Genomic DNA, 18,516 nt, shown 5'->3' with positions numbered 1-18,516 from the left:
ATACTGACCTAGGGATCAAGCAAGAAGCCTTCATTATGCTAAGCTTTAGGGATGGCAAGGAAGAAATAAACACAGTTCTTCCCTTCAAGAAGTTCTCACTGGATTAAGAGAGAAAACGTATCTACCAATCAGTACACACAAGATAAATACAGAGTACATGGAAAATCACCTTAGAGGGGAAGGCAGAAGGAGCTGGAGGGACTGGAAAAGGCAACATGTGAAATGATTTCTAAAGGACACAGAAATATTAAGGGGCAGAAATGAGAGTGGAAAAGCACAGGAAATCCAGCTGGTGCAAAGGCATCATCTCTCAGCAGCAGCAAAGAGGCAAATTTGATTGGAACTGAGTGCACAGAGGAGAATAATGTGGAAGAAAACCAGAAAGTTGCAAGGACTCTGTCTGGTTGTAAAAAGATTTAAATGCCAAACCGAGTCATTGCTATCTGCTCCTAGGAGGTTAACCGAGCTGATGGGTAGAGAGGGGTGAAGAGGTAAAGTGATTAGACCTAAAGTTTAGGAAACATCACTGTGGAAGCTGGACAGAGATGGAGTTGCAGAGGCCAGAGGCTGAAGAGGAGACCTAACCAAAAGACTAGTATGATAGCCCAAGGGAAAGGTGACGAGGGCAGGAACTAGAGGTCAGCCACACGTATAGAAAGAAGGGAGCAATTAGAAGAGATTTTGTGGAGAAAACTGGGACTAGATTTAGCAATGGATTAGTTAAGTGGGGTGAGATTAAGGAGTTGTGGTCATATATCCCAAGTTGGGGGACCAGTGACAAAGGGGAAAGTCTTCTAAATAAAATATTGAGGGCAACATATGTTGTGGTAGCAAAGGGTGCCTGTTACTCAGGGAATTGCCAAAAAAAAAAAAAAACTATTGTATAAGAAAGGAACAGAATATTCTCATGCCTTTAGAAACAATAAATATGAAAAATACAGGGCAATGAAAAAAGACTTATGAGATTATGCAGAGTGAAGTAAGCAGAACCAGGAAAACAACAGGCACAATGACCACAACAACGCAGACCAGAATTCTGGCCCAGGCCAGCTGATCAGAGCTGCAGAATGAGGTACACACGTCCCATATATCCAATGCATTAGTTTCTTTTGCTTACCCGTGCTCTGATACAAGGGGGCCTTCTCTGGGGAAGGAGAGTGATATTAAAAAGAGCACATCAATAAAATATTTCCTTTAAAAAGTATTGAAGAGTCCACAGTTACAAACACGATAAAGCAAATTAATGGTGGTGCTAAAAATAGAAATAACAAAGTCAGAAATAGGAACAGACTTAGGAGAAAGATAACAAGCTCAATCTAGGTCATTTGGAGCCGCAACGGGACAACTAATTGGCCGTGTCCTAGAGGCAAGTGGAGATGCCAAAAACTCAAGGAAAAAAGCTATGAAATAGACACAGGTATAAAGGTAGCAAACAGTCATAGGAATAAGTGAGATTACCCAAGCAAAGAGCAGAGGAAGAGGAAAGGGCCAAGTACAGACTTGGGGAAAAGTCACTTTTAGGAGGAAGGAAGGAGCAGTTAAAAAGGTAGAACCACAGTGTGAGGAAGGATCATCGAGGAGAGAGAGGTAGCCCCACAATGGGAATCTGGATTTTGTAAAGATGGGGAGAAATGGAGAAAGGAAGGGGAAGGAGGGAAGAGAAGGCTTAGCCAAGTGGTGGGGCAGAGAAGGAAGAAAAGGAGTAATCCCGTGAAAGAAACTATGCAGGGAGCTCAGGACATGGTGGAGCGGGAAGGCGAGACAAAGCTGTTCTAGCCCTGGGTGATCCTCGCCTCTCAGAGACCCCAGAAGAGGAGACTCTGAAGGCATCCTCAGGAGGCTGGGAGGAGGCTGGAGGGATGCAAGGGGAGCCTGAGTAAAGGACAGGAAAAAACCTCCTTTGGTGACCACTGACCAGGGTGGGTGAGGCTTGTGCTGGCCACCCCGGCCACATCTGCACAGCGAGGCTTTCGGGAGCACGCCTCCCCGTGTTTGATCCCAACAGCCTGCAAAGCAGCACTTCAGGAGCCATCACTCCCACTTTACAGATGAGCAAATGGAGGCTCGGCAGGTAAAGGGTTGGCTGATGGCCACCCTGCTAGTCTCCCCAAGTACCCCAGAGCCCAAGTCCTTATCAAGTCCAGAATCCCACTCACTATACACTAATGAGCATGGGGAGAAGAAAAAGCTTTAGGGAGAAAGGAACTGGTTGGGGATAAGGACAAAGGCAGCACAATTGGTGGCAGGAGAAATCAGCTCAATTTCAATTTTTTTTTTTCAAGGGATAACAGCAGCCCTGGAGCAGAAAAATAGGAAACAAATGCAGAAGGGAGTTTACCAGAATTAACAATACTTGTAATCTATGGCTATTAACGGGGCTGCTGAGCTGCACAGTGGACAGAGGTGTCAGGCCTGGAGTCAGGGAAATTCATCTTCCCAGATTCAAATCTGGCCTCAGACACTTATAAGCTGTGTGACCCTGAGCAAGTCACTGCTCTCTGTAAAATGAGCTGCAGAAAGAAAGGGCCGACCATCCTAGTACCTTTACCAAGAACACCCAAGAGGGGTCACAACTGAAAGGAAACAACAACACGACGAAGCTCCTGAGCTGGTAGAATGCCATTTTCTTCATTCCACTGCCAAGTTCAGTTCAACTTAACTATAAGGAGAAAGGGAGTGTTGGGGAAGAGGTGATAGAACTGGAGCTGCCTGAGGATTCAAAGAATCATGGATAAACAGCCCCAATAAGCTGCTAAGTTCTAAACCATCAAAAATCCCTTAGCTGCTGTCCCTGAGGACAAACAGGCAAAGGCGGCTCTGGAAAGTCAAGATCTAAATGGCAGAGCAGGCTTAAGCTGGCTGAGGGAGGACTGACACAAAGCTGTGCTCATTTTGCCATCCCACCATCATATCCATAGCACACCAACTCCAAGGACTTCCTAAATGCTCTCTTTCCAGAGCAGACACCAGAGAAAGTAAGGCTCCTAAAACAACAGGGCACTTTCCCCATCTAAGACAATGAGCTCCCCCTTAAGGCCTCTATTTCCCGTATCTCCTTATCCTTTCTGATTACCTCAGCATCCTTCTATCCAAAACCCTGAATGGTTTTCCAATTGCCATAACAATGAAATCAACTGATAGAGATCGCAAGGTAGAGAGCAGAAGGAACCTGAGCCTAGACAGAAGGCAGCTGGGTGACAGGAGGGTGAGCCACAGCAGCTCTCAGGGGCCCACTCCACTCATCTATCAAATGGAGATACTGAAAGCACCCACAGCTCAAATAAGATGTGTCTAAAGAGCTACAAAATTGGAAGCTGTTTTTCCTAAAATACAAGCTACTACTAATGAATCTATTCATATACCTAGTCATTTACCTAAATTTACAATCAGGTTCCAGTATGTTCTACCTCTTTCCGTCTCTTTTTTTCCCTTAGAAAACTAAGTATATCTAAAGCCATTGTTTAATTTTCTTAACACGCACGCTAAAAATAAAATCGCATTTAGAGAAAGGGACTTATTTGGGTAGAGCTAAGTATCCTCGCTATCTTCCCACGAAATGTCCCTCAGTTATCTAAAACAAAGAATTTTTCAGACAGAAGCAACTTCTACAAGAAGAATTAAATTGTATAACTTCAGATTTAGAGATACCATGGCTTAATGGAGATATATAGATATAGAGAGCCATGATCTCTATCTCTGTCTCTCTCTTTACATATATATGTGTGTGTGTGTGTGTGTGTGTATCTACCATACATATATATATATATATATATAGATAGATAGATAGACCTAAATATATACACATCTTTATAATATATAAATTTCTATGTATCTATATATAAAACAGAGAGCAATGCTTTCTGTGTCTGTCTCTCTCTTTATATATAAATATATACATGTGTGTATATATATATATACATGTATAAATACACATACTTTATAATAAAGTATCTGTAATATATAAAAATTTCTTCATTTATAATATATATAAATTTCTATATATCTATATAGAGAGTCATGCTCTCTGTGTCTGTCTGTCTGACTGTCTCTTTCTATATATGTATATGTATATATATATATATACACATAAATACATATACTTTACAATATAAAAAAGCATCTGTTATAAAAATTTCTTCATATATAATATATAAATATATATATGTAATATATTGTAATCTTTATAATACATACAAATTTCTATATATCTATGTATAAAATAGAGAGCCATGGTCCATTAGGTAGGACAGGGTGAATCCTACAGTCACTCCTTCCATGGACCTTTTGCCAAATAACTTCACTCTGGCCACATCTACTAATTTTCTTCCCCTGTTCAAGTGTCTTATCCTCGTGAAGACCAGGAACTCACACATGCACGCTGAGTCAGCTTAGCTGCCTTCTCAGGCCTGCAGACTTCCCACAGTCCTTGCTGATCTAAATTATTCACTGCAATCTAGCTCCGTTCTCTAGACTCTGCTCTGATCGTCAGCTTATGCTGAAACCAACAAATGCTTCGTGCTAAGCAGATACCAAAAAACGTATTGCAGAACTGAGCCAACATTTGGCTTTATGAATATTCTTGCTGACACTGATTTGGAAAGGGAAACAGAAGAAACTTGCTCACATAGCAAACAAGGAACCAGCAACATTTGGCGAAGACATTTAATAAAGATCATTGTGATAATGAGATAATCAGAGAGTGCTTTAAGCTAGAACCAGAGGAGAACCAGTATCATTACTTTGTCTAAAGATGAGGGGGAAGAAAAATACCTGCAGGGAGAGACAGTGGACAGAGGAGGAAAGAGTCTTTTATCATTGAAAACTCAGCTATAAAAAGAAATGTCTGTATGTGTAAAGACCATCACATCCTCCTGCAGTTGCCATGTGGGAAGATGAAACCGTGTTACCATGGTTACCACTGCCAAGGAAGAGAGTATTCAGATCAAGCTGGAGTCAAAGGTTCGTCCCAGTGAACTCAAATTCAGGGCTGATTTACTGGTACCCAGAATAGTAACCAAAAGGGCCTAGAATAGACCACCTCCAAGGGAGTGAACAACTCTGAGTTTCACAATTCTATACACAAACCTACCTCCCCTACAGTGCAGAGAAATAGGACAGGAGATCAGAGGCAGACAATAAGCACTTCCCTTCTTCCCTCATCCCATAGCCCTCCTAGGCAGCCCTTTCCCACCGATCCCATGGGGAAGGTGACATGTAGGACTCTGTCACGGACCGAGTCTCTAGGAACAAGAGACCCGGGAACTTACCTGTGAGGATATTTTCCGACATCACAGTGACCTGCACTTCCACTGAGTGCTTCGAGGTGTAAGTAATCTCGGCACTGACGTGAGCCACTTCTCCAATGCACATGGGGGACAGGAAATCAGTACGTTCCACCCTGGCCAAGGCAGCCACACAGGCCTCCTAGGAGTCACCAAAGACAACTGGTCAGAGCCACGCAGAGCCCCAATGAGGTCCCTCATCGGCCTCCCCACCCCACGCTCTCAAAGTCAACTCGATAGGCAGGTCTACACTAAAGGAAGAAGAGCTTCTCTGGCAACTGCTAGGACTAACACTCACTCCATGTTCTGACTCCGAGTCGATCTTTTGAGCCTTATACAGCCCCCCCCAAAAAACTGCAGCCAATATGGTTCAGGAGAATTTTTTAGGTATCAATATCATTTCTTACTATGGCCTTTTTTCCTTCCTCTTCCCAAGGAACTATCACTTATATTAATACTTTTTTTTTTTAAAGAACCAATTCAGCAAAAACATATCCAGAGTATCTAACCTTAAAGGTATAGTTTGGGCCCACTCAATCCACATCTCTGCGAGTGTGTGTAAAATGGTCTTTTTATTTTCTTCTTTTCAACCAGATGAGGTTACCATGACTTCAGAGTTTTGTGATTCTTCACAACTGTGGTCATTCCATTTACTATTCCCTTAGGGCTTCCAATGACTTCATTCTCCATCAGTCCCTAAGTTTTCCCATGTTTCTCTATCACCGTTATCACTTCTTCTTCAATTATTCATGTCCAACTCCCCATGACCCCATTTGGGGTTTTCTTGGCAGAGATATGGGAGTGACTGGCTTTTTCCTTCAGTTCATTTTACAGTTGAGGAAACTGAGGCAGAGTGACTTGCCCAGGGTCACACAACTCAGAAGTGTCAGATCTGAACTCATGCAGTCTATCCACTGCACTACTTAGCTTAGGCACTGACTTTATTACTCTGGTTTCCTACAAAAGAGCTGCCATAAATATTGTGTATATGGGGTGCCTTTTTATTTCCCATCATTGACTTTACCAGGATATAGAAGGAGCAGTGGGAACTCTGATTCAAACAACAAGGGCATTTTAGTCCCTTCTGTTGTATAATTCCACATTGCTTTTTTCCCCCAATTCACAGATCCACCAACACACATTTATGGTTAAAGCATTTGGGATTCGAGTCAGGAGACATTTAGGGTTAGAGTCATTCTTTCCACAACCCTCTGGAGAATGTTTAACTATTTAATTCAAAACCGCTAAAGAGCCTACCTACTCTGGGTAAGGAGTCAGTTGCTAAGGGTGCAAAGATGAAAAACCACAGGTCTTGACTTTTAAGAAATTTACAGAATTGAGGCAACTGATCCATTCCCAAACATGTGACTCAAACTCGGTGAGGATGTTTTTTGGTGACATCCCAAACCCTCTTTATGTACTCATTAACTCATCTTCCTAACTTGTGAAAACATTATGCTATGGTAGAAAGAACGCTACAATAGGATCCAGTAGGTTTAAATTTGAGGTCCACCTGGTCCTGGAATCCCTAAGCTTATCACAACTTCCCTTAGGAGCCAACTTTAGGAATGGTTAAATTCTGTTGGTTTTTTCCCATCTACCTCCTGCACCAGTCTGAGCTAAGGCTCAAGTGAGAAGGCAGATAAAAGTGCTTAATAAATAATAAGATGCTATAAAAATAGAAGAGCTCACGGCTTTATAGTTAAGATGGCTTTGACCTACTCCCTTAATAGTGCAGGCCTGATTGCACAAGCACAAAGCTATTCCTATTAGTAAATGTGAGCAGCTCATTTTAGTGAATACATAACTATTATAATACACAACTCTACCTAATGGAAATATTTCTACATTCATGCAGACGACACTGCTTATGTGATGTGAAAACAATTTCCTTCTAAAGAAATTCTGTGTATCTGATAGACTCACTTATTTTTATCCAATGAACTGTCAATTCAATAAAAAAAAATTTTTTTTCACATGAGTAGTGTTTATCTGCTAGACTGTCATTTCTCCCTCTCCCCATCTCTACTGGTATCATGTTAAATATCAGAGAAGCTGACATGCTTTTCAAAGTGTCTTCTTAGTAGTTTTTTGGAATTTTAGAACTTAAGGTTCTTTTGTTTTATAAAGAATGCTTTTGAGAGTCTTGAATCCTGGGCTAATGACAAACTATGTCATTGATGGGCTAAATTTATCTAGCCTCACACACAGCATTTCTCACCTCAGTTTTCCCATTTGTAAAATGAGGATAATAGCATTTATCATCTCCCGTGGTGGTTGTGAGAATTAAATATATGTAAAATACTTTGCAAACCTAGATCCTAGTTATTAACTTCACAGCATATTAGAAAGTTTGCTTCCTTGCATAATCTAAGTTTTAAAACATATGTCATTGTGGCAATCATTTTATTTTTTTTTTCTCAATGAATGAAAAGCATTTATTAAGTGCTTACCATGTAACAAGGAACTTTTCTAAGCATTGCGGGCCCAAATGAAAAAATAAGAGTCTCTGTTCTTAATTCACATTCTAATGAGAGAAACATGTGAAAAGGTTCAGCTGCAAAGCAGCTGGGAAGGTCCCATGTTCTTTAGGAGTCAGCATCAAAGCAGATGCCATCTTTTATGTGTGCCAATTATTTTCCTCGTCCCTCCCATACTCAGAAGTATACAACTGCCCCCCCAAAAAAAGTTCTCCCCAAAAAATCAGCTTTCTCAAAGGCATCAATTTTTATTAAAAATATCTGACAGATTTCACGTGTATAATCGATAACATATTGCTTGCCTTCCGGGGCATGGAGGGTGGCGAGGGAAGAATTTAGAATTCAAAATTTGAAGAGAATGTTAAAATGAATAATATATTAAAATGTTAAAAAATAAATTTCCGTTCAATCGTTTTGTCACATCTGATTCTGTGACCCCTTCTGGGGTGCTCTTGGCAGAAATACTGGAGTAGTTTGTCATTCCTCCTCCAGCTCATTTTACAGAGGAGGAAACTGAGGCAAGCAAAAGGCATGCCCAGAGTCACCCCGCTGGAAAGCATCTGGAGAAATATTTGAATTCAGGGAGATGAGTCCTGACTGCAAGCCCATTTCTCTGGGCACTATGGCGCCCCCTAGCGGCATCCTCTGTCCTGATTAGATCTTTCTGACTTCAGGCCCCAGTGCTCTATGCACTATGGCGCCGCCCTCTGTCCTGATTTGAGTTTCCCGATTCCAAGCCCGGCACTTCATCCATTATGGCGCCCCCTAGTGGTCTCCTATGTCTTATACAGGAAAGTCCATTAAACACCCAAAGTACAACAGAGAAAATTCAAGCAAAGAGCCAGTAATAAAATCCTTTTAACTAATAATGTGAGGGATTTGTTTTGCTTGACTAGCATACGTATTAACAGGGATCGTTTCTTTTTTAGTGAAGAGGGCGCGATAGTGGAGAGATTAACTTCTTGTTAATTGAAAAAAGAAAAATTTAAAGTTATGTTAGTAAAAAGATCATGGAATTTGAGGGCTAATCAACAGCTCTGGGTTAATAAGCTAGAATTGTCTAGATGAAATAGAGATCTTAATAATATAGGGAAGAAGATTTTACTTTCCAATTATAGCTGAAAATTGGTAGGATGAGATTATATATTCTAATCTTGGGAATATTGTGCTCGAGGGACATCCAAAAGGACAAAAGGGGGAGCAGAACACTATGATCAGTTAAAGACAGACTGATCATTCAGAGAAAAGGGGAGACATTCAAATGAACATCATCAATAGAGCAGAAGTAACATATCTTCAACAATAAATCACACACAGTGGATGGAGACAAAAACATGAGAACTCCAAAAAACAGATCACAATGTGCTTGGGAAAGAGTCCTGATATAGTAGTGTCAATGACTTTCAATCACTCAAACATCTGCAGGAACTCTCTACCAAGGAAGAGAAGCTAATGGCTTCTTGTCTTAGTTTAATGAAAGATATTCATTCTCCCTAGAAAAATCTAGACATCAAGAGAAAACATGTACACAATGAAAGAAAAGGACCATTTTTTCATCTTAAAATATGTGGAAGGAGAAAAAAAATTTAAGAACATTTCATCATATAACCTTAACTTTGGAAGAATAAGTTTTTAAGTATTTAATAAATAAGGTATAGATCGGTTCTTATTTACTCTAAAATTCTATGGAGGATGTCAGTTCAGCAGGGATGAGAAGCATGCTGGAATCAAATTCTGAGAACAAAAAGAAAAATTCCAACTAATTGTAATTTATTAAAAAATGACAATAATAGCTACTACCATTTATATGGTGTATATATATATATATATATATATATATATGGACTATGCTGGGCACTTTAAAACTATTATCTCATTTGATCTTTCACAATACCCCAGGAAGAGTTATTACCCATTTTACAAATAAGGACACTTGAAGAGAGATTAAATGACTTTTGTAGGGTCACCCAGCTACAAAGTATCTAAGGCCAGAATTGAAGTCAGGTCTTCCTGACTATAGGGCCCAGTCCTTTAGGACCATCTTCCTTTTAGAAGAAATAAAAGGACAGGTATCTCATGTGGGACCTGCTATGGATATTCAGGAAGTCTTATTTAGTCTGTTGGGAATGAACTTTGTCCTGGAAAGGACAGAATAAAAATAGTTCATTGGGAGATGACAGCCAAGATCATAAGGAGAGAATAAGAGAGCCCCAGTACTTTGGGTGAATGAGCAGAGGGGAATGCAATAGGGAGGAGAAAAGAGAAATCTACAGGAAAAAGGAAATGATAACTTTTTTAAATTGGGTCAAGAATCAGTCGCATTATTCACATGACTGTTAGTGAGCATCAAGTAAAGGAACCACATGGGATCCCCACCAGTCAACTTAGCTCCTTCAAGAACATGTTTTGCCAGACAACTTTATTTCCACTATTATGAATCAGGGGATTCTGCCAATATTGTTTGCCTTGATTTGAGAAAACCATTGTTCCGAGTCTCTTTAGTCAAATCCTGCAGCAAATATTTGGGGCAAACAGTGATACAATGAGGTATATTCTGACTTGGTTGAATGGCAAGATCCCAAGGGGAGAATGCCATAGGGTCTATGCTTGGTCTCATCTGGTTTAACATCTTGATCAATAACGTGGGCAAAAAACAGAAAAGAGTTTATCAAAAGCAGAGAAGACATTTATCAAATTTGCAGAGAATTCAAAGCTGAAGATAGATAACTATCAAACAAGCCTGTAAAAGATATATAAATCTTGGCAGACTAGATTTATATATCACATCAAAAAATTCTGCTTCTCAAAATACAAGATGAGACAGAGCCAGACAACATTTTATCTGAAAAATATGAAAAGAAAAACTAGGAAAAAAAACAAGAATATGCTACAGCAAACATAAAATGCAGTCTTGAACCCAGCAAAGCCCAACATCCAGGACCATAGTCTCTATACTTTGTCACACGTAGACTACATCTGGAGTGTTCCATAGGCACATTTTATGAAGGACACCGATAAGCTGGAGAGTATGCAGAAAAGATGGCCACCGGAAGTGTGATGGGGACCTTGAGTTCCTGCTACAGAGCATCATTTGAAGAAGGTGGGCATTTTTAGCCTTGACAAGATTTATGGGAAACATGATGTCTGTCACAGACTTCTCCTAGGCCCCAAAGGGCATAAGGAGGAATAAGGGCTTCGAAGTTGCCATGAGGCTGATTTAAGCTGGATCTGAAGAAAATGTTGTAACCTTTAACAGCTCTGCAGAGCAGTACCAATGATCCCAAAGGGCGGGCCCTGCCCCCAGAGGTCTCCTGGCAAAGACAAGATGGTTTCTTGCCATGTATCTCAAGAAGGGTTTCTCGTGTAGGGATGATAGCCATCGAGCTCTTAACTAGTCTGATTCTAGGACTGTTCTCTTCCAGAAATGGGACCGTAGCACCACCTACTGGCAGCTGGCAGCAGAACCAGGGCTCTCTGAATGGGCTCAAATCAGCCAGCCTTTATTGAATGCCTGCTCCATGTCGGGTCCAGTGCCAAGCACTGAGGACACATAGACAAGACAGTCTGGGCCTTCAAGGAGCTGACACGCTAATGCAGGAGACTCATGCAAGGACAGAGAGGAAGTAAGAAAGGGAAGAGACCGTGAGAAAGGGTTTCTGGAGAAGGTGGGAGTTTAGTAAGGACTTAAAAGAAACCAGGGAAATCAGTCATCCAGGTGGAGGAAGGAGTGTTGTAGACATGGCAGATAGCCTGAAAGAATGACCAGAGCCAAGAGAGGAGTCTCTTATTCATGGAACAGTCAGAAGGCCATTGTCACTGGAACTAAAAGAGTAAGGTCAAAGACTGGAAATGCAGAGAACAACTAGGTCAGAAAGGGCTTTGAAAACCAAATAGAGGATTTTATTTGCTCCAAGAGGGGTGAAAGGGAGCCACAGGAACTTACTGAGTAGAGGGTGATATGGTCAGATCTGGGCTTTAAGAAAAATCACTTTAGTGACTGAATGGATGATGGACGGGAGTGGAGAGATACTTGAGGCAGCAGGCAGACCTCCCAGGAGCTTCTGCAATAGTGCAGGGATGAGGAAATAAGGGTGGGGGCAGTGCCAAGAGGAGAAAGGGGGCGTAGGGGTGTGAGGTAGAAAAGACAGTGAGATATAGAGGATGATCTTTAGGCTGGGGGTCTGGGGGTCTGGCAGAAGTTTGGAAGGCAGGAAGGTTTGGGATCAGTTTGAGACATGTTAAGTTTAAGATGTCCATGGGACATCCAGTTCAAGATGTTCAATAGACATTAGTAGATTCAAAACTAGAGGTTAGGAGAAAGGTTAAGGCAGATAAGTTAGATTTCAAGATCATCAAGCTAAAGATGATAATTGAATTCACAAGTAGTATAGAGGGAGAAGAGAAAACCACAAGAGTACACACACACACACACACACACACACACACACACTCTCTCTCTCTCTCTTTCTCTCTTTCTCCCTCTCTTTCTCTCTCTCTCCTCTTATCCCTTAATAAATCTGAAACATAAGTATCTGCCAGACTTACTACCTTTTATATATACTGATTAGGATTTTGTGCATTTATAATTTTGTATGTTTACATGTTTTTTTTTTATTTTAAGACCTAAAAGAATGGATACTCTTATGGAAAAGATTAAATTTCATGGATTCATGACTCATCATATACTTCAATCAATTCCAGATGCATTCAAATATTTCTCCAGATGCTTTCCAGCTGGGTGACTCTGAGCATGCCCCTTCCCTTTGCTTGCCTTAGTTTCCTCCTCTGTAAAATGAGCTGGAGAAGGAATGACAAACTACTCCAGTATTTCCGCCAAGAAGACCCCAGAAGGGGTCACAGAATCAGATGTGACAAAACGATTGAACAGCAATTTTTTTTTAACATTTTAATATTCATTTTTAACATTTTCTTCAAATTTTGAATTCTAAATTTATAGATGGGGAAACTGAAGCAGATAGAGGTTAAGTGATTTGCCCCAGAGTCATGCAGCTAGAAAATGTCCAAGGCCACATTTGAACTCAGTTCTTTCTTGATTTCAAATCCGGCTTACAGGCCACTGCACCATTTTAGTTATTTGCATATTTGTTATAAATGTTATAAAAGTTTTCTTTAAAAACTTTAAAAAGTTAAACTGTACATTTTTATATAATTTTATTTCCTTGTTTATAAATAGTACCTTTTGTTTTAAAATTAAGTGAAAACTTGGTATTGATTATATGTTTTCATGTATTTTATTTAGATAGTTAACTTTGAAAACTTTTTTTTCTGATTTCCAACTGTAAATCTGTGATCCATTAAATTTATTATTTTCCCAATTCTGCTTTCCATTTTAAATTTTGGGAATTAATATATTTGAATCCATGCATTTTTGTCTCTGATAATCTGCTACTTACATGGGCTAAAGATATTTTCTTGTAATTTCTTACTTGTATTTTAGGCAGTCCAGACAGTGTTTTCCCAGCACCTAACTACTGGCTTCCAACCCAGGAAATCCAAAAGGACAGCTGCAGTGAGTCAGAAAAGGAGGCGATCTCACTGAATCACAGGTTCTCCGAATCTGGCAATAAGCCTCATACTCCTAAGGCTCAAAGGCCAAACCTATTATTCCCCGGCACCTATTTAGCCTAATGAGTTTTTCTGACTGACATTCACAATCTTCAGGTGGCTTTTTTACAGGCAGCTCCTCAGGAGCTCAAATTTCACCTTTTTTTTATACAGTTCTCACTTTACCTAAGTAAACTGCTTGGCAAACCACTATATAAAACAATTTTTACATAATGCAAATTTGCCCTTAATGATCTGCCTTTCACATAGCCTAAATAATAAAGGCATACACAAAATAATACCTTTATGCAATTTCCAAAATGTTTTAAAATGCAGACATACCAAATACTATACCATGATAATTAGGAAATGAAAAGTAAAGCATGCACAGTACTGTACAAAAAGTTAACATAGATGTGCAGCATATTGCCCCTTCCCCATCCATTGCATTTTGCCTTTTATCACTGGTGTATGATGCTATCAAGAAATGTTTGGAGAGTGGGGCTCGTATTTTCCTCCTATGTTTGACGATGCTGTTCAATTTCAGTCATGTCCAGCTCTTTATGACCCATCTGGGGTTTTCTGGAGATACTGGAAGCAGTTTGCCATTTCCTTCTCTAGCTCATTTTACAGATGAGGAAACTGAGGCAAAGCAAATTAGATGACTTGCCCAGGTCACAGAGCCATTAAATGTCGAAGGCCAGATTTGAAGTCAGTCTTCAGGACCAGAACTATCTATTGCACTATCTACCTGGCTATACCTGACAATGATAGCAAGCAATATTTTCTCAACTAGTTTTTGAACTTTAAAAAATCTTGAGGTATTTGAATCCATCTTTTCAATACAAGAAAAAATTCACCCAAATGATAAAATAAAATTTATGCCAGCCGCTTCATTGTGAGCCTTTTTGGTTTGACCTCAGGTTCTGAAAGCTTCCCTTTCTTCTTTGGCATTTTTGCAGCTATGAACAAATTTCCTGAAGAACTGTTCAATGAGGATCAATCAACTCATCCACATCATTCTCATCCACTTCTTGTGCTAAGTTTACAATCCTGTTAACTCATTTCTTCAATTATTTTATTTTTATCAAATCCATGAATATTGGGCACCTTGTACCCAGTTTTTCCCAAACTCTTCAAACATGTTTGTTATGTCTTCCCATGCCTTAACAGTATTCCAGATTGTATGATAAATATAATAGGACTTCCAGAAATCTCTCAAGATCAACTCCTTATCTGCATCCAAAGCTGCAAATGCTTAGGCAAAAGTACTGTTTAAAAAAATATTCCCAATCACTCCCATATCCATAGGTTATTAGTAATGGGGTAAGTATTATATGAGGATAGACCACTTTTACATTTTCATTAACATTTTTCAGATGAGATAGCTGATCTGGAACATTCTCTGAAATAAATGGAATCTTAAAGACATGCCGTTGTCATTACAATACTTTTTGGCTTTTGGAATGAAGCAGAGCTTAAACCATGGTTCAAACATGATAAGGGTTATCTCTGCTTTAGTTTTAGCAAAATGACGCCCAGATTGTGGTGTCATTCCTTTCAATGCTCAGATTTTTTTCTGAGTGGTGCATTAGAACAAGTTTTAATTTGCAAGTCCTAGATTCATTCCCTCCACAGCAGAAGAGTAAACCTTTGTATCTGAAGCTTTATGGCCCACATAGTTTTTTCTTTCACCAAGATGTAGATTTGAGATGGCATTCTTTAATAAAATAGACTCATTTCATCTACATTAAAGAATTATTCAATAAATAAGAATTTGTTCTGGCAAGTAGGGACCTCATCTATTTTTTTGCAGGAAAACTCTGGGAACTTCTTTGCTGCTTCAATATCTGCACTAGCAGTCTTTTGTAATACTTACTGATTATGAAATCCTGAATGATTTTGAAACTGTACAAACCAATCACTGCTTGCTGTAATACCTGTGTTCCTTCAGGGTACTTAACCTTTAAATATTCAAAGAGATTTTGAGTCTTTACTTGAATTGTGATCAAGCTTAAAAGAATAATTTTAGTTTAAGCTTCTAGCCACTTAAATAGCTTCTCATCTGTAGAATAGCACCAGTTCATTTTCTGCAAGCACTGTCTTTTCCAAACTCCCTAATCTAAGCAGCATCCTTCACTGTGGTATTCATGGCTAGAAACTAAGTTCATGGGTTATTGATAAGTTTTGCCTCTATGTTCATTTTCATTGTCAAATCTATTCACTTATGCTTACAAGATGGTTTACCTTTCCCTTCAAGAATGTTTGCTGCCAACCATGGTGAAAATATATGAATCACCAACTGTGATGGATTTGGCTCGATTCAAGGCAATTCCAATATTTTTGGGATGGAAAATGCCATCCACATCCAAAGAGAGAACTAGGGAGACTGAATGTAGATCAAAGCATAGTATTTTCATCTTTTGTTGTTTGCTTTTTCTTTCTTGCTGTTTTTTTCCCTTTTGCTCTGATTTTTCTTGCACAACACAATAAATATGGAAAGATATTTAAAAGAATTATACATACTATTTCAAAATCTGATTCTTTTTGAACAGCCAAATAACTGTTTGGACATGTATACTAATATTGTATTTAATTTATACTTTAACATATTTAACATGTATTGGTCAACCTGCCATCTGGGGGAGGGGATGGGGAAATGAGGGGAAAATTTGGAACAAAAGGTTTGGCAATTGTCAATGCTGCAAAATTATCCATGCATATAACTTGTAAATAATAAGCTATAATAAATAAAAATAAAAATAAAAAAATTGGGCATAATTTAAGCTATATCAGATTTGCTATCTTAAGGAGAAGTGAGGTAAAGAAGGAAGGAAAAACATTTTCAAATACAAAAATTTTACAAAAATGAATGTTCATCTGAGATATCACTACACACCTGTCAGATTGGCCAAGATGACAGGAAAAGATAATGACGACTGATGGAGAGTATGTGGGAAAACTGGGACACTGATACATTGTTGGTGGAACTGTGAAGGGATCTAACCATTTCGGAGAGCAGTTTGGAACTATGCTCAAAAAGTTATCACATTGAGTATATCCCCTTTGATTCAGCAATGTTTCCACTGGGATTATATCCCAAAGAAATCTTAAAAGAATGAAAGGGACCCACATGTGCAAAAATGTTTGTGGCAGTCCTTTTTGTAGTGGCAAGAAAACTGGAAAATGAGAGGATGCCCATCAATTGGAAAATGGCTGAATTATGGTATATGAATGCTATGGAATACTGTTGTTCTGTAAGAAACAACTAGCAAAATGATTTCAGAGAGGCTTGGAGAGACCTACATGAACTGATGCAAAGTGAAATGAATAGAATCAGGAGATCATTATACACAGCAACAACAAGACTCTATATGATGACTAATTCTGATGAACATGGCTCTCTTCAACACTGAGATGATTCGGACCAGTTCCATTTGTGCAGTGATGAAGAGCACCATCTACACCCAGAGAGAGAACCATGGGAACAGAGGGTGGAACACAGCATAGCACTCCCACTCTCTGTGTTATTATTTTCTTGCATTTTGTTTTTTTCTCAGTTTTTCTTTTTCTTCTTTCTTGATCTGATTTTTCTTGTGCAACTAGATGACTGTGTGAATATGTGTATATTGGATCTGGCATGTATTTCAGCGTATTTGGCATATACTGGACTGCCTGCTAGGTGGGAAGAAGGGGAAAATTTGAGGCAGGGGGTTATACAGGGATCAATGTTGGAAAAGTTACCCATGCATATGCTTTGTGAATAAAAAGCTTTAATTTTAAAAAAAAATGAATGTTGAGAACTCTCTTTACATATATTTTGAAAAATAAAAAAAAATATTATTTAAAAAAAAAGAAAAGACATGGATCACTATATAGTACAGTATAATTAGCTGTCTGCAAACATGAAGGAACTGACTCAGGCTTCTAAGTTTTCTACGACCATTTACTTACTCATCATCTACTAGCATCTGCTATAAATAAGGAATTTTTGTTAATTTTTTTTTTGAATGTAAAATCTAAATTTTTTAATGAGAATTTAAGTGCAGTATCTATTTTTTATATATCATGTATCTTATATGTTATACACGCTCACACTATGGGTTTTTAAGACAAATTCAGATACTCTACAATAAGAATCCATGCTCTAAGATACTGAACTTCATTTCCTCCTTTTGATTTCTCCTCCATTTTCTTCTAAAAACAAAATATCTTCCCACCACGATTCCCAGGCTTCATGCTGGGAAGGAAGCAGCCAAAGGCTCCTAACAGTTGACAGGGCTTGCAGAAGACCCAAAGAAGCTGGGGAGAAGAAGAAAAAAGCCACCCAATCCCAGTGCCAGACACACTACATTGATACTTGTAACTCTGATTTGGGATGGCAAACAAGGTGCCCAAGAGCCCAAGCTATCCCACCAGTACCCAGGCAAACCCTGGAGTGACCCCACTAAATACTTACTCCTTTCTGGCTGTTACAGTGTCGGGTACTGATGATAGCCCCAGCCTCTTCAATCATTTTCAAAATCGTCCCTCCATGGACATTGCCTGCAATGTTGGCGTCATCTGGGCGCATTATCCTGTGGGCAGACAGAGCAGAAGTGAAATCTCTGGGAGGGCTTGGAAATCAGCTCAAGGGATACAGAATGCTAGGAAGTTCCAGCTGCCACAGGCCAAAAAGAAAAAAGAAGAAAGAAAAGAAAAAGAAAGAAAAACAGTCTTCACTCCATCCCTAGGAGAAGGAAAAGGAAATATTAAGAACAGGCAAGTGCCGCCCAGCCCAGCTTAACCAAACTGGTAAAGGAAGCTTCAGACTGAGCGCTGCTGCTCCTTCTCTTTCCACAGGAGGGCACAGTATAGACAGAAAAGGAATAGTTTCCCCTATCATTAGGACAACCTCCAGCCTCAGCCTTCCAGGAGTGCTGCAATGACTTGATTGCAAAGGCTGAGAGGAGTCTTGGGTCATGGACATGAGACTGCAAAGAGCACGCCAACACTTTGTCAAGCATGACCAAATAGAATTCAATTAGTCTTGAAGTGTCCTAAAGCAATGGCATCATCCTCTTAGAGATCAGCCATCCAAGCTCAGAAAGACTGAATGCAACCCTGGAAGATTTCACCATCTGCAGGTTCAAGCCTCGACTTTAACCACAGTGGGGACAAGCTGCTCAAAGTTCTCGACTCACTTCCCC

General features: G+C 39.5%; 1 protein-coding gene across 4 annotated transcripts in view; it reads right to left on the bottom strand.

The window, feature by feature from the left end:
* The window catches only part of ACOT7 (acyl-CoA thioesterase 7), a 146,698-nt gene that overhangs the window by 96,563 nt on the left and 31,619 nt on the right, over nt 1-18,516 (bottom strand). For all 4 annotated transcript variants that reach the window (XM_031963725.1, XM_031963728.1, XM_031963727.1 and 1 more), the window contains exons 2-3: nt 17,787-17,904; nt 5,268-5,424 (exon numbers count right to left, since the gene is read on the bottom strand). In XM_031963725.1, coding sequence (XP_031819585.1) covers nt 5,268-5,424; nt 17,787-17,904 — 275 coding nt within the window. The remainder of the gene's footprint in view (nt 1-5,267; nt 5,425-17,786; nt 17,905-18,516) is intronic.

The sequence above is a fragment of the Sarcophilus harrisii genome, chromosome 3, assembly GCF_902635505.1.
Source record: "Sarcophilus harrisii chromosome 3, mSarHar1.11, whole genome shotgun sequence".
Taxonomy (NCBI): domain Eukaryota; kingdom Metazoa; phylum Chordata; class Mammalia; order Dasyuromorphia; family Dasyuridae; genus Sarcophilus; species Sarcophilus harrisii.
The sequence above is the reverse complement of the archived record's forward strand: the minus strand, read 5'-3'. Positions and strand labels throughout refer to the sequence as shown.